Source organism: Lemur catta, chromosome 2 (genome assembly GCF_020740605.2).
Source record: "Lemur catta isolate mLemCat1 chromosome 2, mLemCat1.pri, whole genome shotgun sequence".
Taxonomy (NCBI): Eukaryota; Metazoa; Chordata; class Mammalia; order Primates; family Lemuridae; genus Lemur; species Lemur catta.
The window spans coordinates 133,282,549-133,306,041 of record NC_059129.1 but is presented as its reverse complement, the minus strand read 5'-3'; the positions used below and the strand labels follow the sequence as shown (position 1 = coordinate 133,306,041).

At 45.0% G+C, this 23,493-nt stretch overlaps 1 protein-coding gene across 1 annotated transcript in view; it reads left to right on the top strand.

The window, feature by feature from the left end:
* Nucleotides 1-766: 766 nt before the first annotated feature.
* LRP11 (LDL receptor related protein 11) overlaps nucleotides 767-23,493 on the top strand; it is a 40,188-nt gene continuing 17,461 nt past the window's right edge. The window contains exons 1-5 of the mRNA XM_045544564.1: nucleotides 767-1,542; nucleotides 8,695-8,852; nucleotides 17,522-17,663; nucleotides 22,023-22,148; nucleotides 22,854-23,066. Of these exons, the coding sequence (XP_045400520.1) occupies nucleotides 915-1,542; nucleotides 8,695-8,852; nucleotides 17,522-17,663; nucleotides 22,023-22,148; nucleotides 22,854-23,066 (1,267 nt within the window). The 5' untranslated portion in view covers nucleotides 767-914. The remainder of the gene's footprint in view (nucleotides 1,543-8,694; nucleotides 8,853-17,521; nucleotides 17,664-22,022; nucleotides 22,149-22,853; nucleotides 23,067-23,493) is intronic.

The following is a 23,493-nucleotide window of genomic DNA, read 5'->3' as shown; positions in this document are numbered from 1 at the left end:
GCGAACCTGACTACTTACTGCTACATTGTTAAACTGACCAAACCTCCTTCAGCACTGCCCCCTCCCCCGTGCCATCCAAGCTCAGCAGCTTAGGAGCCCAGTGTGGAAACAGGGACGCTGGAGAGGAAGGACTGAGGACGCCGTCTGATGGTTCCCTAGTAGGGCCCGTCCCTTCTCCGGAGTAGCCCCTGGGGCCACAAGGATCTGTGGAGAGGCACTCTGTCTCCCACCCCCACCGCCGCCCACAAGTGCCCAGGCTCCTGGGAGCTGTCGCCCTGAGCAGGTCTGGTTGGATAATAAAGCCTGAGGGCCCAGACATAAACCCTGACCGGGCTGGGCAGGCCCGCAGGCCCAGAGCAGTTCCCGGGGTTGCACTGCCAGGAGCCTACCCGACCCCGGCTCCCCGGCTCCCCGGCTCCCCTGCTCTCCCGCTCTCCGAGGCTGCCGACCCCCCTGCGCAGGGCCCGCGCGAGGCTCAGGGGGTGCGTGGGCGGGGCCGCGCGAGCGCGCCGGGGGGGCGGGGCGGCGCGCGGAGGGGCGTGCCTGGGCGGGGCTCGCTGTGGCTCCTTCCCCGGCGCCGCCACTGTTCAGACCCCGGTGCTGAACTACGCCGAGGCCGACCTGCCGCCACCCAGCGCGGGGGAGCCGGGCGGAGGGGCGCGGGGCGCCGGTCGGCCTCGGGCAAGGGAGAGGAGCGGTGCCCGGCCGGGCCAGCTATGCCTCCCGCTGCTGCGGTTCCCGCTGGCGCCGCCGCGCCCGCGCCCGGGCCCCGGAGGCGCTGAGCTCTGAGGCCGGGGCCTAGCGCCCGCCGCGGCCGCGCGGGAGGGTCTCAGCGCCCAGGGCCCGCGCCCCCGCCTCCCGCCTCCCTCCCGCACTCGGCCCGCCTCGGCTCGTCCCCTCAGCTGCCCGCCGCCATGGCCTTCGCCGCCCGGGAGGGCGCGGGCTCGGGGCGCCGGCGGCCTCCGCGTCACCTGCTGCTGCTGCTCTGCCTGTGGCTGCCGAGCGGCCGCGCGGCCGGGCCGCCGGTGGCGCCGCTGTCCGAGCTCCATGCGCAGCTGTCGGGCGTGGAGCAGCTGCTGGAGGAGTTCCGCCGGCAGCTGCAGCAGGAGCGGCCGCAGGAGGAGCTGGAGCTGGAGCTGCGCGCGGGCGGCGGCCCCCAGGAGGACTGCCCGGGCCGGGGCGGCGGCGGCTACAGCGCCATGCCGGACGCCATCATCCGCACCAAGGACTCCATCGCGGCGGGCGCCAGCTTCCTGCGGGCGCCGGCGGCCGTGCGGGACTGGCGGCAGTGCGTGGCGGCCTGCTGCTCCGAGCCGCGCTGCTCCGTGGCCGTGGTGGAGCTGCCCCGGCGGCCCGCGCCCCCGGCCGCCGCGCTAGCCTGCTACCTCTTCAACTGCACGGCGCGCGGCCTCAGCGTCTGCAAGTTCGCGCTGCACCGCGGCTACAGCAGCTACAGCCTCAGCCGCGCCCGGGACGGCGGGCCGGGCGGCCTGGAAGCCGGCGATCCCGCCGGAGCCACCGCGCGCGCCTCGCCCGAGCTGGGTAAGCACGCGATTGAAGGGCTGGCTGGGGCCACACCGCTTGGGTAGGGCTATCCTTGCACCAGTTAGGTGGCTGCACTTTACCTGAGGTTTAGGGGACCCGCCTGGGCAGGATCGCTGGGCCCTCTTCACCAAGTTAGAAACGAAATACTCGTTCCAAGTTATTTTAGCTGCGGGCATCCAAAGGAGCGTGTCCATTGCACCCTACCTCCCTTCCCCACCTGCACCTGAGATAAGGCTCAGGACCCTTGCCAGGGAAGTAGATATCAAAGGGTCACCTGTGACTGTTTAGCCTTGAGACAGGCTAACTTCTGTCTTAGGGGTGAGAGCCCAGTAGATTGGCAGAAGCGGGAACGGTGGGATGCTGCTGGAATTTTTCTAGGCTTGGGGAAGGAGGCTCATCTATGAGGATTCACGGAAATTTGATTTAAAAGAGGAGAAAAGTACAGTGTTTTCTCATGGGTTTTATAGGGCATGGTTTGTGTCAAGTAACTACAAGAGCAAAATCTAATTAGATGCCACATCGCTCAGAACACCCACCCCTGTTTCTTACCGTGGCTCTGCTGACTTAAGATTCCGCCTGTAGTTGCTTCCGTCAGACAAAAATGGGGACGAAAACTACTGCTGCCTATAAAGAGTGAAAAGAAGGGGCTCGATTTTCATTGAAAATAAGAACGTTGAAGGCATGTCTCTTAAAAAGAGCTAAACATGATGCTAATTCCATGGCTTCAGTTTTTGTAGATGCTCTGAATGAGAGTCAAGACACGTAAGCACAAAACATTGTAGCAGTGGGAGATGAATGTCACTGAGGCAACACAACCTTGATTGGGTCCACTGTGGTGAGGCGCAGTGTGTTTCATCATACTCTGTTGCTGTTTGATGTGCAATAACAGGAATGATATCATTAGCAAGATGAGGGTGGGGAGGAGTTCAGCCACTTTGGAAATGTGGATTCTCTAAAACCTGTGGATCCATTGAGAAGGGTCTGGAAATCTGTGTCCATTGCACCCTGCCTCCCTCCCCGACCTTCACCTGAGATGAGACTTAAGACCTTTGTCAGGGAAGTAGACATCAAGGCGTCAGCTGTGACTGTTTAGCCTTGAGACAGACACTGGGAAGAACTCTGTAGTTTTCCCTATGGAGTAGGAGCAGGCAGCACTTTCACTTGGACCCATGCCAGCATCCAGAGCATTGCCCCATAGCTGTCACACACACATCATTGCTGTTACACACCTCCTGCCTGCCTGAACACAGATCAAAATACCCCAGCAGCAAAGAAACAAAGTCCCTTCCCTTTGTTCTCACTATTCACCTGGAAGAAACTGACATTGCCAAGGGGAGCTTTCCTATAAACCAGGGGAAACCAAAAGGAAAATAAATAAGGAAAGAATATGCCCATGGAAAATTTTAAAAAAAAGTTTAGGTTACGACTTCCAAGTGGCTTTTCCTCTTAGATCCTTCTTTGTCCTTCCCTTCTCTAGGGGGAGTTCATCTAGAAATTCAGTTTTGTAGAGGTTTGGGGATCAGAATAAGCGACCTCTGGGCTGGTCCTCATTTCTGGGAGAAGACTGCCATGCTCAGACTTCCTCGGGTCCCCAGCAGCATGGAAACATGGAAGGTGCAGCTCAAGCTCCGAGGTGCCCTTGTTCTGCTCTGCATAGAGGGCAAAGTTTTTTCCCCATTGTCCTGTGTGTCCCCTGCCCAGATGCTTAACCTGTTGAAGTTCTTTATGCTTCTGAGACTACTAAGTTTTTCCCTCTTGAATTGTTTCTTGATTTTTTTGAATCTTGTGAGCATGTGGAGTCGGAGGCTAAAGCAGGGTGAAATGGTTTAGAAGGGCCCTTACAGAGGAGTCATGACCAGGTCCTTTTGAGGTGAATGCAAGGATCATGAAGTGGTTATGGGCCAGGTGGAGTGGGATAGCACAAACTCACAGCAGAACCCCTCCCCCTGTTCATGCAGAGATTTGTTGAGTTTGTTGTTAGGTGCTGTTGTAAGCTCTGTACATGCATAAACTCACTTTGCCCACACAACAGCACACAGACCTAGGTTCTGTTACAATTTCTGGTGTATATGAAGGCTGGGTGAGAAAGAGTAATGTGCCTGAGGGTCACCCAGTGCGGGGGTTGTGGAAAGGAAGCTGAGAAGGGACCTGCAGGGTTGGGACTGAGCAGGTGGGTGTAGAGGATGGTGGGAGAATTCAGGATTAAGTGTGGGGGATTCTGGAGAGAGGTGTCTTGCAATGACTGAAACTGTCTGCCAGAGCATCCGTAGAGCACAGGAGGGTGCTTGAAGTTCTGAGCCCTGGTCTGAGTCCTGGCTCTTCCACACACAAGTCCCTGCTGATCCCCTTGGGGCTTGAGTGCCTACTTGCATTCCAGCTCAGATCGTTGTGTGGTTCAAGGATGAATATGCCTTGTGAATTATAAAGGTGGCACGCAAGTACATGATATTGTTCTAGAAATCTGGTTGGGTTGTGCTCGTGACTGGAGAGGTTGGGGGCTGGATATCATGCTAAAGTGAAGAACAGCAGGAGGGAGTGTGGGAGGGAGAGGTGGGTGCTCTAGCTGCTGGGGTCCTAGAGGAGCTGCGGATACAACCTCCAGCATCTCAAGGCCCAGCACCTTTATGTGGTTTCCACTGGATACTCAGCCTGAAATCCAAGAATTTGGGAAGCCAACCCCTTCTATGTCAGGGAAAATCAAAGCTGTTAAGGAGACTTCTGCTCTCCCCTCTTCAGAGCCACCCGCAGCCACCCCCAGCATTTCCTTGGGTCCTCCAAGTGCAAAGGAAGGAGCCATCTTCCCATTCAAGGCAAATCCCTCCACAGGTGCCTGACCAATCTCCTTCTCCAAGGACCTTAGTTTCCCACATTTTCATCTTCTCTCTTTTGTGTTATAAATAATTATATTTAATAAATGATATTAAGATAACTGGTTGGCAGTGTCAACTCTGACCACACACAAATAAATTCCAGATGGATTAAAGAATTAAATATTTTTTTAAAAATTAAGCCATAGATTACTTCATACGTTGGAAATCTTGAAGAAAATAAACTTACTATCAGGGATCTGGAAGGAAGATAGCTTTCTAATCAATTAAAGGGATCAAAAAGGAAAGGATAGATTATGTGCATGTTTATAAAAACTTCATATCAAGAAACAAAAGAAATTGCAAACAAGAGTCTAGGAAAATGTGAGAAAAGTATTTGTTATATTAGTAGAAAGAGCTTATGAATCAGCAAGAAAAATAAAAATAAATGGGTGAAGGACATAAGCAAACAATTCCCAGAGGAAGTATAGTTGATAAACATGGAAAAATGTTTAACCTTACAAGTAATAAATGTAAATGATGCCAGCTTACACTTATTAAATTGGCAAAAAATAAGTTTACTTTTATATTGGCATACATGTGGAAAAATTTATATGTTTTTTTTTTTTGAGACAGAATCTCACCAGGCTAGAGTGAAGTGGCATCATCATAGCTCACTACAACCTCAGACTCCTGGGCTCAAGCAATCCTCCTGCTTCAGCCTCCCAAGTAGCTGCAACTACATAATTTTTTCTATTTTTAGTAGAGATGGGGTCTTGCTTTTGCTCTGGCTGGTTTCAAACTCCTGAGCTCAAGTGGTCCTTCTGCTTTGGCCTCCCAGAGTGCTAGGATTATAGGCCTGAGCCACTGTGCCCAGCCTATATACTCTTATATGCTCACTGACAGTGTAAATTGGTACTACCCTCTTGGAAATAATTTGGGAAGTATGTAGCAGAGACTATTAAAATATTCTTTCATTCTTCTGTAGTATTTTTTAGGAAAGTGATCCATGCTGAAGAAAAAGTATGGCATATGGCATTATTTATAATGGTAAAAAACATTAGTAATGAAGTAAATGTCCAATAGTTAAGGGTTAGGAAATTAAAATGGCAATTAGGAAATTAAAATGGCAATTGTGAAGTTTATGTAATCACATGGGCAGTGCTAGGATATATGAATAAGTGTTAATAAATGGTATATATCAATAAGTTAATGGATTAAATCCAGACTGTAAAATTATATTTACTCTAACTGGAATACACCTAGGGTGTCTCAAAGAATAGCAGAAGGACAGAGCCTTTGAGTTAGAAATATCTGGGCTGACATCTCAGCTGAGAGATTTATCACTTGTATGATCTTAGGCAACTAACTTAGCCTCTTTGAGCCTAGTTTCCTCATCAGTATTAAGCAGATGATACTATCTACCTTCAAGATTTGTTGTGAAAGTTAAATGGTGTTGTGCCTATAAAGCACTTAGTGTGGTGCCTGGAAATCATCCCATAAATGGCAGCTACTGTTACTATCAGTAGCATCATATGGAGAAAGACTAGAACGGTGTACACCAAAAATGATGATCATCATATTGGGGTTGTGGATGATTTTTTTCTAAAATGTTGCAATTAAAAAACACGATAGATTTTGACCTCCTGTGTTTAAGCCTCTTCCGTACCCTGACCTCAGGGTCCTTTCCAGTTTCTCAGTCTGGGCTATATCACTGGTGCCCACACAGCACAGACCCAGATTCTGGAATGCCTTCCTTGCCACGGAGGCTCTGTTCACAGCAGTGTGTTGTGAATGAGGCTAGTTAACCAACGTTATTGTTCTCTGTATAAAATGCCACCGAGGTAAGCTCACTCTAAATTGTCAGGAGTCTTATTTCACCTCCACAGGTCTTAGTAAGTGTGTTTAATTTTCAGAAGAAACCAGTGTTTCCACAGTACTTAACATAGGTTTATTACATTTTTATGACAAAAGTTTGAAATTACATTTATCTTGTTTTTCATTAGCAAATCAGACATTTTTAAATGGTAGCACACTCCTTTCTTCTTCCTGTTGTCATTTGCTTATTTTAAGGGCTGTTTCTGGGTAGATAAGCTCCGACTTATTTTAAAATACATTTTACAGTATAATTTGCCTGGACTTGAACTGAAGAGGAAACATTATCTCTGTTATTTCAAATATGTCAGTGATCAATTTAAAGGATATGAAGATTTTACTAGGTTCATAAATCATCTTGAAGGTCACCTAAATAAATGACTAAAATTATTTTTTTTCTTCCAGGAGAAGCAGGATCAATTAGTTTTATAATATGTGGGATATTTCAGCACTTACCTGCTTTTTCCATCTTAAATCTTTGAGGGCTTTTACAAATTATTAATAATGTTCATTGCTTTTTCACATTCATTGTTCATTGTTTATCACGTAGGCATATTTTAGTTTGTCTGCTTAGAAATAATAGTATTTTAAGCTATAATGGACAACTACGGATGCTTTCCAGAATTATGAAGTGATAAACCATTGTGTAGAAACAATGAGCCTTTCAAAAACCAAAGGAAATGTGAACATTCTATAGAAGGGCTTATTGGTAATGCAGATGTTGCATCCCTCCTTATCTGGGAGAAGCAGAATAAAGACAGCAGATGCTGGGTCTTTGCTCAAAGGAGGAAAAGGCAGAAGAACAAATTTCTTCTTAGGCAGGGGGTTGTTTACTTGGCTTATTTAAACCAAAGTTACTAGTCCTCATATTTTAAATGACTGGAGAAATGGGGCTTATCTTCTCTCCATAGACAATTACCCCTTGGCAATGGCATATAATAAGCAATTGTGCTTATTCCTTATAACACGCTGTAAAAAAAATGATCTCCCTTTGTGGCTGGCAGCAGCATTCTCAGTGAGAAAAGCCCCGGCTCTTAGAGCGACATGCCCCTCACGTAAATCCTCTGATGCTGGGCATTGGGCAGACCACTGGATGAGAAGATAAGCCTGGAGGGTTAGGGTCCCAGCATCCAAAAGATAATAGGAACTGTTTGAAAGGTTTTTCCTAAGCAGCAGAATGAGGCAATCAGATTAGCATTCCAGAAGAGTCATTCTAGAGGCAGGGCATCAAGAGTGACTACCCTTCGTTGCGTAATGAGAAACTGACGTAGGATTGTAGTAAGCCCAGAATCTCAGGCACTGGGACAAGTGGGTTGGCCCTGGGAAGTTTGCTGAGGTCGAGGAAAGTGATACGTCACAATGCAGGAGGAGAGGGCAGTGCCTTGGCAGCATCATTCAGGGTGAGTTGAGGAAGGACATGTCCAGGCAGCATTTGGACAAGAGCTTTGGCCCCGTAGGCATAGGGAAATAGTGGATACCAAAAAGGATGTATTATAAGAACCTGTAGAGTTTTTCCAATTATATTGCTGTTTCTTTAACATATATATTTATTTGGGTGAATTTACTAAGAATGTTAAGTCAATTAACATTTTTGTAGCTATGCTCATAGAAATGTGTTCTGTGTGCAGCTTATCCTATCAGTCATCAATGAAGCAGCTGTCAGTAAGATATTAATATTTAAGTAAACATAATTAGCCTTAAATTATTTATTACCGTTTTAGATCAAAGGTAAATATATACTTGTTTTGCTGTTGTAGGACATCACAACAGAAGCCCTGTGTGTTGGCTTCTGTTATAAAAATTAGTTATTAGAAGCTATGAACCTCTTCAATTTTCCTAGATGAAAACTGGATTCCAGAGAATTTCTATGCAGGCTTTAATTTGTGTGGCTGCAAGAACTTGCCTTAACTTTCCAAATTTAATATATTTCCCATCCATTGAACATTTTTATGTTCATTGAACTCTTATGTTAAAAACTTTAAGGATAACAAAAAGGAAAATTCATATTAGAGGTGAATTTGGTTTTTTTCAGGTTTGTTTTAAGGATTTTTTTTTTTTTTTTTTGGTAAATTCATTTACTAGAACTTTGAACTTAAGCACTTCTTAAATTAAGTGGAAAAAATCCCCTCTAGGGAATAAAACTACTTCTCCAGATTTACACATTGGTGGGCCCTAGTACACTGTCTTGTACTCAGGACTTTGTCGTAGCTACTGCTACCAGCTGACACTCCACACTCCTCTTCTTCATGTATCATCGCTAAATTCCATAAACATAATGTATTGCTATTTTCTTGTTATGTAAAGAAGATACAATGAAAATCAGTAGGAAAATTGTTTCCAGTTAATATACATTCTCTTAGCAGTTCTTTGCCAAACAATATCTACTCAGCAAACAAGATACCTCTCTTCATAAATTAGAAAAAATAGGGAATCATCTCTCTTACGAATTATTTATTTTCTTTCTTAGAAAAGGATGAGCCTCCACTTAGCAAGGCTGGGCAGGACGTGGTTTTGCATCTGCCCACAGATGGGGTGATTTTGGACGGGCGCGAGAGCACAGATGACCACGCCATCGTGCAGTATGAGTGGGTGCTGCTGCAGGGTGACCCGTCTGTGGACATGAAGGTAATGCATGTTGTCATCGCTAATGAAAACAGGTATTTCAGTGAAGTGCTCTTTCGTAATGTCCTGCCACTTAATGTTCCCCAAATGTCTACAAGTTAGCAGAAGAGAGAATATAAAATTGATTGTCCAAAAATGGTTTATTCCATAAATTTACTTTCCTGCTGAGTGAACAATGATCTTGATCATTTGCTTTGAAGCTTACCCTTCCTCTTGCTGCTGTTTGTGGATTTCTCCAGAGTACAAAAATACTTCAAGGAAGGAGACCCATGCTTTGTTTTAATGACTCAGATTACTTTTTAAAGTGTTATTTCTTCTTTTTCTTAGCTAAAAATGCTGGTAGAAAATTTGAAATATAAGCAGTCTAAAGAGGAAAATAACAATGGAATGAACTGATTCTTTACATGACTCAGAACATAAACATCGTTCCTGGCGGTCAGGCCTGAGGGGAGGGGCATGAGGAGGTCCTGGCCAGGCCTGTCTGGGTGTGGATTGCTGCAGGTGGAAATGAGCCACTGGTCCAGGGGCTGCCTACACCAAGGGGATGTTGAGTTTTGAGACAAGTGGCTCTTTTTTACCCCTGTCAGGACCCTTTCTAGTTAGGAGCATTCCCTGTGTAGACAGATAGACTTCATCTAAACCACTTCAGTTAAAGGAGGTGGAGAAAGGGTGAGGTAGGGAAGCACTGATTTGTACTCTATTGGAACAAAAACAAAAACAATGATCAACTAGTCCCTCAACTCCAATTTAAGTACACTGATTTTACTCACTGATCATATAGTCTTAGAATTGGACTGGACCCTTATTCAACATCCTACCTAGCCTCTCATCCAGACAAGAGCCCCTTCTACATCACCCCTTCCAGGGGCCATCTGCTCTCTGCCTGACTTTTCCAGGAAAAAAAACTCACTATTTCATATCATGTCTTATGATATGGTTAATCAGCTCTAATTATTAGGCAAACAAGATGTGCCTGCCTGTTACTTCTGTGTGTTGGTGCCAGGTCCTCCCCTTGGCAAAACATGGAACATATCTTTGTATGCTGTGTGAAAGCCTTTGAAGTCTTTGGAAAAAAATGAACATGACCATTTGCTACATTCTTTTCGGAACTCAACACCCTCAGTTCTTCAGATATTCCTCATATGAATTGATTTTCACACTGACCACCATCCAGCCTCATCTGGATTTTCGTGGATTAATTTATTCATGCCCTTCTAAAAATCTGACACCCCTAATTGAACCCCATATTTAAGTTGTGGTTCTTTCAGACACAGCCAGTACCTCCTGTGATCCAGACATTGCCTCTTCTGTTGATGAGCTTAATTTACATTAACTATTTTAGTAGCTGCATCACAAATAGGTTCATGCTGAGTGTTCCATTAGCAAGATTACCTGGAACCTGCTTCATTTTTCTGCATTAACTGCTGTTGTCATGGCCTCCCCATCCTGTGTTTGTGTAATTGATTTATTGAATCTGAGTGCAGGACCTTCTATTTACCCTTCTTACATCTTAGCTTTTGGTTTTCACCTACAACAGAAATAATTTTGAACTTTGAGTGTCATCCATCATGTTTATTATCCTTTTATGCTTTGTGTCAGCTGCAGAATTGAGTAATATATCTCAATTGAAATTTTGAGAATTAAGGTTGTTGATCAGAAAAGATGTATGGATAACCACTGATCATACCACTAGAGAGCTCCCTTGGGATGGACACTGACTATTAATTGGCACCTCTGGGATATATTTATTCAAGCAGCTGCTTCTATCATCATCTAGCTTTTCGTACTTGCTACTAAAAGCTTTATTTTCTAAGCGATGAATTGCATATATGAGTGCTGAATAAAAATAATGCTGATGATTCAACATTTAATGTACTGAAGACATTTATAAAGGAGTGAAAAAAGTAGGTATTTCTCTGCCCCAGAAATACTAGCAGACTGTATCCAGCAGCATATTAGAAAGATCATTCACCATGATAAATGAAATTTATCCTAGGGATGCAAGGATGGTTCAATACAAATTACAGATATAATATATCACATTAACAGAATGAAGGACAAAAATCATATGATCATCCCAATAGACACAGAAAAAGCATTTGATAAAATTAGGTATTTCTTATATACTTTTAGGACTGACTGCTATGCCATCAAGAGAAAACTCTAGAGCACGTCCCCAACCAGATATATAATAGCAATGGCAGATAGACCTAAAGTTATGAAGCCATCATCTAAGTAATAAAGGGGGAGCCATCTGCTTCCAAATTGTGACTCTCTTATAATGGTGTACATTCGTGAATGCCCCCAAGAGTAAACTGATCCTACTATGACTTCACCATAGTAATAGCCACCATTGATTGAGCACCCACTGAGTGCCAGGCGGTGTAGACATATCTGTAATCCTCAAAACAGCATCACATGTAGGTTCATCCCCATTTTATGGGTTAAGATTGTCAGGAAAAATTGTGGAAGACTTTGAAATGGGCGAAAGATTACTGAGTACCTTTCAGTGGAATGCTGGGGGTTGGCTAGTGGATCCTCCAGGGTTAGCATTTATAAGTTGTAGAAAACTGATAGTAATCAAATGATTTTTGTCCATAGAAATTCAAATAAATTCTTTTGTATGTGGATGCAATGGATTTTCACATTGGAGAAAAGAGGATTTCAAACATGGCACTTTGATACCATAGATACTAACCAATCTATTAATAAATCCATTTCAGTACTGATTAGCAAACCCGTTTCAGTTTTGCAACTACTTGCCACTTCTTTTTGTCATTCATGACTGCTTACATATGTCTAGTCTTTAGATTCTCCTTTCAATCAGCTGAGCACTTTGTTGGTTCCCTCTTTACTTAATGAGTTAAATAAAATCTTTGAGACACGTTCAGATTATATTTGTGTGAGAGTCATGGTTTTACCATTTTGAGAATCTTCCTTTCACTGTACTTAGCCACTCTCAGGGGCCACCCCTCTGATCGCTTTAACTTGAGCAGCATGATTTCACACCCTAAAATTTCTGACAGCTCCAATCACTTTTTTTCTGAGGATGGTATCCAGCTGGCTTGGAATGTGAATGTGTTCCTCCTTCAGGCTGCAAAATGGGCTGACCTGGAAGGGTGTTGGGAATGGAGGAAGGGCAGCCCCTTCATGAAGTCACAACCCCACATGGCAAAGCAATTGAGTTAAGTCCTGGTGTTGGATCCCCTTGTTCTTAAGTCCCTTGACTGTCCCCACCACCCCAGAGCACCCACTGATGGGGCTTTCCCCTGGGCACCCACCCCATCCCCTTCTTGAGCCCCCTCTCTCCTGGCTTGTCTCCCTTGTCTCCACCATCTGCATAGGCTCTTCACCCCTCTCTGCTCTGGGGTACGGAAGTCATCCCTTGCTTTGCCTTGCTGTAATAATTTAAGACCAGGTTCTAGAACCTATCCTTTCACATCCAAATGACCCAGTCAAGTATTTAAAAAACAACAACAAAAATCAATGAGGTTCTCACCCTAAAAGGATAATTATGATAAAATTAATAGCTAACTTTTTTTTTAAGCATCTAGTGTGTGTCCAGTACTGTACCAGCACTTTGCATGGACTAAGCATAAAGGAAAGCTCATTCCTGACTTGTCTTCTTCATTTATGAAGAAAGAAGGGATGATTGGTCAGAACCAAGAAGCTGTCCACTAGATCTTAAATATTTCCTGCCCTTGAACAGGATATTCTATATCCATTTGACTGAATATTAACCTATAATATATTTTTAAGTGCAAAAAGATACATTTTTCAGGTAGCCCATTAAATGATACTGACTTTCATGATTATTAAACATAATACCTTCGAATCTGAAGTCATCGTAAAATATGACATTTAGGAATATGATTCAGAGTTACAAGGATGTTCAGGGAGATTTGGAATTCATAAATCAGTGGATTGATTTACATTCATCAGATGTTTAAAATTATTTAATTAAATGATTGTGTTAGTCCATTCAGGCTTCTCTAACAAAATACTATAATTGGGTGGTTTATAAACAACAGAAATTTATTTCCCATAGTTCTGAATGCTGAGAAGTCCAAAATCAACATGCAGTCAGATTTGGTGTCTGGTGAGGACCCACTTTCTTTTTTCTTCTTTTTTTTTGTTTTGGGACAGGGTCTCACTCTGTCATCCAGGCCAGAGTGCAGTGGCATCATCATAGCTCACTGCAACCTTGAACTCCTGGGCTCAAGGGATCCTCCTGCCTCAGCCTCCTGAGTACCTGGGACTACAAGTGTGAGCCGTGCCTGGCTAATTTTTTCCATTTTTAGTAGAGACAGGGTCTCCTCTTGCTCAGGCTGGTCTCGAAGTCCTGGCCTCAAGCAATCCTCCCATCTTGGCTTCCAAAGTGTTAGGATTACAGGTGTAAGATACCTCGCCCCGCTGAGGACCCACTCACTGTGCCCTCCCATGGCAGAAGGAGCAAGGCAGCTCTCTGGGGCCTCCTTTATAAGAGCACTAATCTTATTCATGAGCACACCACCCTCATGACCCAAGCACCTCCCAAAGGCCCCACCTCGAAGCACCATCACATTGGGGATTAGGTTTCAACATAGGAATTTGGGGGGCACACAAACAGTCTGTATGATTTCAGAGTACCATACATAAGGAAGCTTACTAAAGGATGGATATTGTTTACACCAATAATTTCATTATTAAATCAAAACCAATTGCACCCTGGCCTACCTGCTGTATATAATTTTTTAAAATAGATAAGCAATACTTATTTTGCAATTAGATGTATACAGTGGTAAGTATGTATGTGTATATTACCCTGTGTGTGTGTGTGTGTGTGTGTATGTATATATGTAAAGCTCAAACATGTATTCCTAGTCCCTGAATTCCTAGCTAGGGAGACAGGGTTGAGTCAGAAAAGCAGGCTGGGTCATGCACTGGTTTAGCCAGAGGCCAACCACCAAAGGCCCTGTGACTGCTGAATGGAGATCTCAGGCAGCAATTAGAAACTCTTTGTTTCATTAAATGTAAGTCATGTTTCTCTCCAAGTTACAAATTAAGTATGTTGTGTGTACATGTATATATATTTACATTGTTTTATCTCGAAACTTGGAACATGTTTGTGAAGTACTTGAAATCCTGTCTCCAGTGTCATATTAATGTGAGAAAATGTCTAGGAGGGTCAGCCGGGCCCTTGAAGGGAAAGCATCCATCTTACAGTTCTATGTATTCCAAATACCCGATTTTGGGGAAAGACAGTTTTTGTTAGCTAAATGAATAAGAAGAGATGGGGGCGGGATATTTAATCTGAATAGGCCTAAAATTGAATGGACTCAGGAGGCTGAAGGTGATTATTATGGTCTGCATCTGGATCCAGTGTTCGCAGTGTCAGGGAGGAGGTTCCCGGGCAGGCAGGAGGGGCAGCATGCGAAGTCCAGGTGGAGGGATTGGCCCCTTGCCCAGGGACGCTCTGTCCTGCCCGCCCAAGCGTTGGGAAGAGGCTTCCCATTGGTCCCCAGGCCTGTGGAATTTTGGTTCGATGCTGGCATGGGGAGTTTTGATGCCCAGAAGCCCAGTGACTCACTCTCCTTGCAGTGACTCACTCTCCTTGCGGAGAGCTCTGGCACAGGCCCCGGGTGGGGTGTCTGTCTCCCTGTGGATGGCCCCTCCAGCCCCCAGCCCCAGGGCTTTCTTGGTGTTTTTCAAATCTGTGTTAACTTCCTCTCTGCTTCACCCTGATGGCCATGCTCAGAAGCTGGTCATGACTCAGCATTCCTCTGTCACACACGCCTTGCAGATGCCTGCTCTGAGTCAGGCCTGCAGTCTCCTCCTCTGCTGACGTCCCGCACGCAGGCCCTCGGCAGCCCAGGGCTTCCTGTCTGTCTTCAGGCAGACCAGCTGGGACAGAGCTGCTCTGTCAAAGCACTTTACTCGACTGAGGCTGCAAGGCCTCACGAGGATACATTCCAAAATGTTCATTGTTTGCAACCATGTTCCCCTGTGTTCCTAAGTCCCAGGACGCAGTAAATGATGGTGTAGCTTACTGCACTGCCACCAGCCAGCAAGGCCTGTCTGATTCTGAGCCAGAGAAAAAGAGAGTCAGAGGCTGCCACGGCCACTTAGGCAGCTCCATGCTTTAAGACTTGTGCCTTGGTTCAGCCCTGGCGCCCCTGTGGCCACAGGGAGAGGTCATAATTGACCCTCCCCTCACTGCGGATGGAGGTGGGAGGGAAGGTTTCCAGAAGAAAGGGGACACCAGGCCCTGATCCCACCAGGGTTCAGGTCTCTTGGCCATTGCGGTGACCCAGGCAAGAGACAGGGTGGGCTCAGAGCAGGGTGGTAACCATGGACTGGTGAGAAGTGGTCAAATTCTGGATGTGGTTTTGAGGTAGAGGCAGTGGGATTTCCTGAGGGATTGAATTTGAGATATGAAAGAGAGGAGGTGCCGCGTACAGCCCTGAGGTCACAAACCACAGTTCCTATCTCATTTTAAGTCTTACTTACCTGACTCTCTGATCTTCCCCGGGGCTCTCAGAATGACTGCCACTTTCATCTCAGTGTGTTCTGAGTTCTAGGATCAATTGCCCATGCTAGGCCCTTTTGAAGTCATCTTACTGTCAGTAGCTCTCTCTGTTACCCTCAGGATTTTGGCACTCACATAAGTGACCTTTGTTTAGTACCCTCTCAGTATAGTTGGGCTGGAGGTGATGAAACAGCATGGCAGTGATCGCTGTTTAACATCTCTTTGAAATAAACAGCCAAGGACAGGTGTCTGTCTTTGCTAGCTTGCCAGCCTAAAGCTTTTGCAGGGAGAGTGATGGACAGCTTGTAGGCCAATGTAGACTTTACTGTATTAATAACTGGAGGCCTCAGTTCTGTCACTGTCTAAGCAAATGAAAGTTACTTTACTGAGGTTTCATTGCCCTGTCTACAAAAACTAACTGGGCAGTGTCAGCTTGAGATGAGAGCCAACCAGTGGAGACAAAGGAGATAGTGGATATATTTGAGCACTTACTATGGGCTGGGCCCTATGTTAAGCTCTTTTTAATGAGTTGTCTCAGCTGATCCTCCTAAGGTAGGTGCTATGATTACTTACATTTTACATATGAAAACACTGAGGCTTAGAGAGGGTAAGTGACTTGTACACAGTCACACATCTGGTACGTGGTAGGGCTAGCATTGGCACCCAGGCCTGTTGGATGCCAGTGCCTGTTGTCTTACCACGTCAGCAGTGTTCCTTCCAGTGTGATCAGTGGATCACCTGAGTGGGCTTGGCAAGTATAGAGGCCCAGATCACTGGCTCAGACTCTCCGAGACTTGGGCCCTGAAATCCATACCTTAACAAGAGCTGTGGGTGATGATTAAGCAGTGTAAAATATGACATCAACTATGTCTCATTATATTTGCCTCTGTATGATTATAAAGCATTCTGCTGGGGAGTATATGTAGTGCTGACCAATCCTTAAGCCAAGGTTAGTCTAAATTCTAGGATTTCGTAAATAAGCAAGCAGATAATTGTTATAATAGTGCCACCCTCTGTAATTTCAAAAGTCCATTAATGCATCAGTGTCATAGAATGTATAATTGTCAGCACTGCTTTGCAGAGAACGATATCCAGACTAGTTCATTTAAGCAGAAAGGAATTAAAAAAAATAGGATATTAAACTGTTCACAGAATCATTAGGAGACCTGAAGAAACAATCTTAAGGCTGTGTCCAGGAATGACTCCCAAAATCACACCACAGAATTGGGCCTTGGAAGCTGTTGCTCTTGCCATGGTCAGGAAGCTGCCTGCAAATGGCATGAGGACAGCAGAGGAGGAGGATGGAGGCCTGGGGTAGGGAGTGAGCAGAAGTGAAGTCCGTGAGGGCATCTACAAAGAGTGGTTGGGGGAGCTCAGAAAGACAGGCCACAGAAGCAGGGAGTTTCAAAGAAGACAGGAGTGGCCAACGTTGCTAGATGCAGTAAGAGGGCCAGTTAAAAAATCCTTTTTATAAAAGACAAATAAGTATTGTTGGTCTTTGACAATGAGGTGACTTTTGCCAGGTGGAGGAGTGAGTTTTGCCGGCACAGTCTCAGGGGAGTGATGGGGCCGCCCCCACCCCCTTCAGGAAGTTAGTGGAGATGGAAAGGAAATCAGCTTGGCTGGAGAGGCCTTGGCGCTTAGAGAATTTTTTATTTGTTGTTTTTTTAATTTGTTTTTTAGGATGAGAGAAGCTTGAGCATAGTAATAGCAGAGCCATTCTAAAGAGAAATGAGTTGATGGGTCAGTGTTCTACAAGTTGTACAAAGAAAGGCTAAGGGCTAGAAGGAGGGGGGTGGTGGGGGTGCGAGAGGCACGACAGCTCCTCCCTTAGGGCTGCTGGAAGGAAGTGATGGTGGTACAGGTTTGTTACCAGGAGGAGGTGGGTGGTGGGTTTTCTCCTTGAAGTGGGTGAGGCCACCTGCTGGGAAGGAAGGGACTAGGTACTAAGTGTGGAGTTGTGCGGAGGGCGATTAGAAGTGGTGAATTCAAGCTGGGGCCAACCTGCCAAAATAGTGTGTGACTTAGTGTTCAGCAGCCACAGAGCAGAGTGGAGAGGCAGGTCCTGGGACTGCTCCAAGGACACAAATGTCAGTTCAGGGTGGTGTTGGACTCCATGCTTGGATCTGCTCACTAAACATGATGTGTTCCATCTGTGTGTCAGGTGCCTCAATCAGGGACCCTGAAGCTGTCCCACCTACAGGAAGGAACGTACACCTTCCAGCTGACCGTGACCGACACTGCCGGGCAGAGAAGCTCTGACAACGTGTCGGTGACAGTGCTTACCACAGCTTACTCCACGGGAGGTAAGAGAAATTCCCCTAGCACTCTGGGAGGCCGAGGTGGGAGGATAGCTCAAGGTCAGGAGTTTGAGACCAGCCTGAGCAAGAGCGAGACCCCATCTCTACTGAAAAAAATAGAAAGTATCTGGACACTAAAAATATATATAGAAAAAAATTAGCCAGGCATGGTGGCACCTGCCTGTAGTCCCAGCTACTCGGGAGGCTGAGGCAGAAGGATTGCTTGAACCCAGGAGTTTGAGGTTGCAGTGAGCTAGGCTGACGCCACAGCACTCTAGCCCAGGCAACAGAGCAAGACTCTGTCTCAAAAAAAAAAAAAAAGAAATTCCTTCCCACGCATTCTCAGCAGCCAGCTGGAACCCTAATTGCCACCCTGGGTTACCCCATTCTGGCAGGGTGGAGTTGGACTGGCATTTTATATTCTAGCTTTGCACACCACGCACGGGCTCTTCTGTTTTCTTTTTGGGTGTTGTTGAATGAGAGAGTCTTTAATGATAAGATAATAACCAAAACAGGTTCCATTGTATTTGGGGTTAAGTTGACACGGCTGGGTCGGGGTGGAGGGAGCCCCCAGGGGATGAGAATGGACCGTGTGAGCTACTGGGCCCTGTGGACAGTCTCTCTTTCTGGGACTTGCCTTCATAAAAGACAATCATCTACCTCTCCCAGGAGGAGATTTTGTTTAAAGATGGATGGTCTGTTTGATACCTGTGTTCAAAGAGTGCAGCTAAGGACTACAGTTAAAAACAGTCGAACTCACAGAAGTAGAGAGTAGCAAGGTGGAGGCACGGAAGGGGAAAGGGGAGATGTTGGTCAAAGGGTACAAAGTTTTAAGGACAGAGGAGGACTAGGTTCTGGTGATCTATTGCACAGCATGGTGACTATAGTTAATGATAATGTATTGTCTATTTCAAAATTGCTGTGAGAGTAGATTTTTGGCCAGTTGTGGTGGCTCTCACCTATGATCCTATCACTTTGGGCGGCTGAGGCAGGAGGATTGTTTAAGGCCAGGAGTTCAAGACCAGCCTGGGCAATAGTGGGACCCCACCTCTACAAAAAAATAAAAATAAATACATAAATAAAACAAATTAAAATATGCGAAGTACAGATGTCAATTTAAAAGCGCTACTTAAAAATTTTCATGACATTTACACAGATATACAGATACACTAATAATTTTAAATATATGTGATGGTTCTCACATTCTGTTGCACAGTGTGAAATTTATTTGTTTCATTCATCTATGTTTCTTGCTTTCCCAAACATCTGCATTTCTAATATTAGCTCATCAAAGTTTTAAAAATAGCCATCATGTGGAACTTGGCAGCACGAAAGATATTGTGACATTGCAGAGGGAAACGCCCTCACAGTTCATTCTGGAGAGGTGCTGAGATGTGGTAAAGATATTGTGACATTGCAGAGGGAAACGCCCTCACAGTTCATTCTGGAGAGGTGCTGAGATGTGGTACACTTGTAGATCGAGTTAGTCAGCAGAGATTTGCTTAGCATCTGCAGTGTGCAGGAACCTTGCTAGGCACTGAGGATGAGTGGTGCGCTCAGTGGGGATGGTCCTTGTCCTCCTGTAGCTTACAGTCTCACAAAGCTTTGCAGTCACTAGCCATAGCTCTAGTAAACCCACAAGTCTCTGACATTTTTGAACAGTCAGTATTCACTGTTCAGTATCTGGATGCTAATTAAGCCAGCAGTTTGAAGAGCGAGGATAAAAGAATTGGAATACGAGAGGCTCTAGTCTTCCACCAAAAACAGAGCTCAGTATGCATACTGGAAATGAAGGTTTACAAGGAGTTAAAGATTATAGAATTCTAAGGACTTGGCAAAATTGATGACTTACGTAAGCAGCATTAGAAATGCTTGGCTGATGACTCCCTGTCCAGCCAAGGTTTAGGTTTACTGTGAGGAAGGAGGGGTAGCTGCACATGGAAGAGCCAGACACCCAGCTCCTGCCCACTCCTGCACCAGTGACAGGCAAGTCTGTGCAGCCCGGCCCAGGTGGATCACTGCAGCTGCACAGGAGAGTCACCAGTTATTCACAGGATATGTCATCAGGACCACGGGCAGGGTCACCAGTAGGACTGTGCACTCAGAGGGCTCTCCCTGGGTATGGGGCTCCCCTAGGCAGGGACTGAGTCAAGTGCTGACTCTGGGAGGAAAGTGCTCGTGGGCAAAAAACACAACTACCTTCTAATTTCCCACAGAGATTAGAAAAGGATTGCTTTTGCACAGCCTGGGAGCCTGGGAGGGAGGAAGGGCTAACACCTTACCAGCCGCTCATTTGCCCTGGTTTATTTACTCAGGCCAGCTGGGCTCCAAAGGTAAATTGCCAGCTTAAATATCTGGCCCTTTTCCAAGAGGATACTAAAATGTATTTGAAATGGCAGAGAGTGGTATGGATCACTTTGATTACTGAATGGCCACTTGGGTAGATATCTTGTGTGTATAGCTTTATATAGAAAATAAAAAAGGAATCAGTGTCATACTAAGTGCTATCTGGAATCACTTACTGGTTATATTGGAATAACATGCTATGAATTAAAGTTAATAAAATACCGCAGGGAGACATTTAAAAACAGAGGTGGGGTAGAGAGGTGTTTCTCTCCCCTCTGTTATATGTATTGATCTTACGATCAAGGACCCAGCTGTTAGGGTAACCTAGGGTGGCACCTACTAGGGTAACCAGACAAGTGGGGATTCCTGCTTGATGATAACTTGGTTCAATTTTGAATATGTTGACATTTGGAACTTCTTTGCATGTTTAGAAAAAATAATCTACTCAAATAGCAAGCCAGCAAGCACTTCTTATATGATCTAACTCAGCAGTCTCCAAATAGGATCGCCCCGAAATGTTCAAGACATTTTTAAGGTAGGAAAAAAGCCACTAGAACTTATATTTTTATTAATTTTAAATTTTCTCCTTAACATTTTCAATATATTTTATAGGATATACAACATGTTAGTACAGTAGTACATAAATATTACTTACAAATAAATTAGAGATGCCTGTTCAACAGTATATTATTGATCAGGATGTATAGTTTAAAAAGTTTGGAGGCTGCTAATCCAGAAATAGAAAAATTACAAATATGGATCTGTTTTCCAAAACTACCAAGGAATAAGTAAAACCTCGAGATCTTTGAGATTTTTAGGCCATGAATTTAGGGAATGTGACAAGTAACTGTATCCTGCGTGATCTTCAGAGTTCCCCTTCCCCTTTCTCTCTACCTGGTGGCCGGAGCCGACTCTCCTCGCAGGCCCCAGTTCTCAGCCACAACTGCAGGCTCTTTGCTTCCCCTCCTTCCTCAAGAGTTTCTACCACCATTTCTTTTCTTTACCCTATTTTCCTCCTGGATCAAGATACCTTCAGATGGCCTTGCACCCACACGGACTTCTTTTCCAACCCTATTGATTTAACTGCTTTCCAAAAAAATATGTATCCGAGTTTTCACTTGGATGTGTGGACTGCTCAGGCTTTTGTTCTTGGTGGTAGGTCATCTAATTTGTCACTCTCCCATGTTCCTAAGTGAATTCTCTAGTCCATTCTGTCCCTGTAAAGTTGCGGAACTCCTTGGGACCTACTTCTAGCCTCATACCTTTAGTCTTTGTTGCCAGTACCAGACTGTCACCCCATTCTTTTGGAGCCAAGTCTAATAAAGTTGGTTTAATCAAGGGGGAGGGCAAATGCCTTTCAAGAAATTATCTGTAGCTCCTGTGAATTACATTGCAAATTAAAATCTCCTAAGAGCTCCAAAGGGGAGGCAGTGCCATCACTGCATGAAAACGAATTCATGCCAGCCAGCAGCTAAAGATTCTCTGTATTCTCTGCAGCAGCAGGGCTGTTATGGTAGTCAACAAATAGGATTCAGTAGTAGAAAGTTAATCTCAGTGAAAATGATTTCTTAGGAAACAAGAATGAAAGATGTAGCATATGTAAAATGGTGTCTCTGATAAGAGATGGCTAGCCAAGTGCCATTCGGGGGTGGGACAGTAACACCAATAAATGGCCAGAGGAAGAGCACCCAGCGATGGGGGGAAGGCGTGAGTGCAGAGTGGGACAATGGAGGGAGGAGGCGGGAGTGGATGGAGAAGACCAGAGCTGCTGCTTCTGGGCTCCCACCTCTTACTCAGTGTGGCTTGGAGAATGGCCCCTGGGGAGTCCTGAGAATTAAGCCGGGAGGCTCAAGAAGAGCCGTGCAGCCTCTCCAGAACCTGAGCTCAAACTGTCAGGTTTTCCTCCTTATCTGCCTCTCTTTACGCAAGTGCATCTTATCATCCCTCAGTCCCTGATTTATCTTGATGAAGTCTTAACTTTCCCTGCGCTCCTGTGACTCCAGACTTGTTTACAAACAGGGTGTTTGCATGTTTGCTCTCGCTACCACTTCTTCTGTGACAACGGCTGCTGCATTGACATCACGCTGGCTTGCGATGGAGTGCCACAGTGTCCCGATGGGTCCGATGAAGACTTCTGCCAAAATCGTGAGTCATCGTTGCCTTGTCAGGCAGGGGTTGGAAGGAATGGGGTAGGGAGGTCTGCGTTCTCAGAATAAAATGCAGACTCGGTGTTGTTCCTCCGCCTGGTGGTAGGTGTAACTTTATGTGGAAAAGCTATGCCTTAAATGAGAATTCACTACAGGTCTCTAGTCTGAGTTGCAAATGTCAAATTTTTGGGATTGATTATGTTGTAAAATTCATTTTCAATTTGCCGAAGATTCTTTCCATCCTAAACATGCTGTATAACATATGCTTTTTCTAAAAACTGAAGTGAGTGAATGTTTCGTTTTGATAATTTTTTAAGAAGATTTTATGACTCGCTAGGGTGTGGCTAAGTCTGAGCTGTAATTCTTACAATGTCACACACATAAAAGTGCAACCCAGGGAAGAAGAGCTGCCGAAAGTTTAATGAAGTACAGCTTTGAGGAAGGATGAAGAGTCTCAAAACTTTAGGTTTTAAGTTTTGTCTCGTCCATTTCTTTTGGGGTGATACTCAGAAAGGTAATTATTGGAAGAACAGATTACCTACTTGAAAACTAGAGAGAATAGTTTTTTTATGGGGCTCTGACATGTCTTAGATGGGCAGGTTATTATTCCCAAATATCCATGACTTTGAATTGACTGCAAATACAGTGGTTTTAAAGTTCAGAAAAGAAATCCAGCAACTAACAGGAGCTCTTCATGCTTTAGTGGGCCTTGACCGAAAGACGGTGACCCACACGGCAACGAGTCCTGCCCAGCCGAGAACCACAGGACTGAGTGAAGAGGCAGGGGGGGACTCCTTATTGGAGAAGTTCCAGAAAGCCACTGCCCCAAACCAGCCACCTGCATTATCGAACACAGAGAAGAAGAATCATTCTGCCTTTTGGGGACCAGCAAGTCAAGTAATTCCTGTGATGCCAGGTGAGGACTTGGGTCAGGTTCTCCACGAAGAGCCTTGTTTTCTGTAGCTAAACTTGGCTTACAATTAAGTTTATATTTCAAAAGTGTTAAGGAAGTATCTTAAAAGAAAGAAGAGAGTTGAAATTAAGAATTTGGCCAAAAAAACCCCACAAAACCCTGATATTTGTGCTAACATAGAGTAAAGGACACTTACTTACTAAATGCATTCATACATATACACATACTCCAGAGGCAATGATGCATTTATTTGTAAATAAGAGTCAGGAAGTTTTAACATTTAGCTAAGGAAACCAACTCTCTACATGTTAAATTTTAGGTTATTTTGAGATGAAACAGCATAAACTCTGTGTATTTATGTAAGTCCTCTTCACCATAAGCAAGTGAACATAAAGATGAATGTAAAGTGAATGTAAAGATATGTCATCTC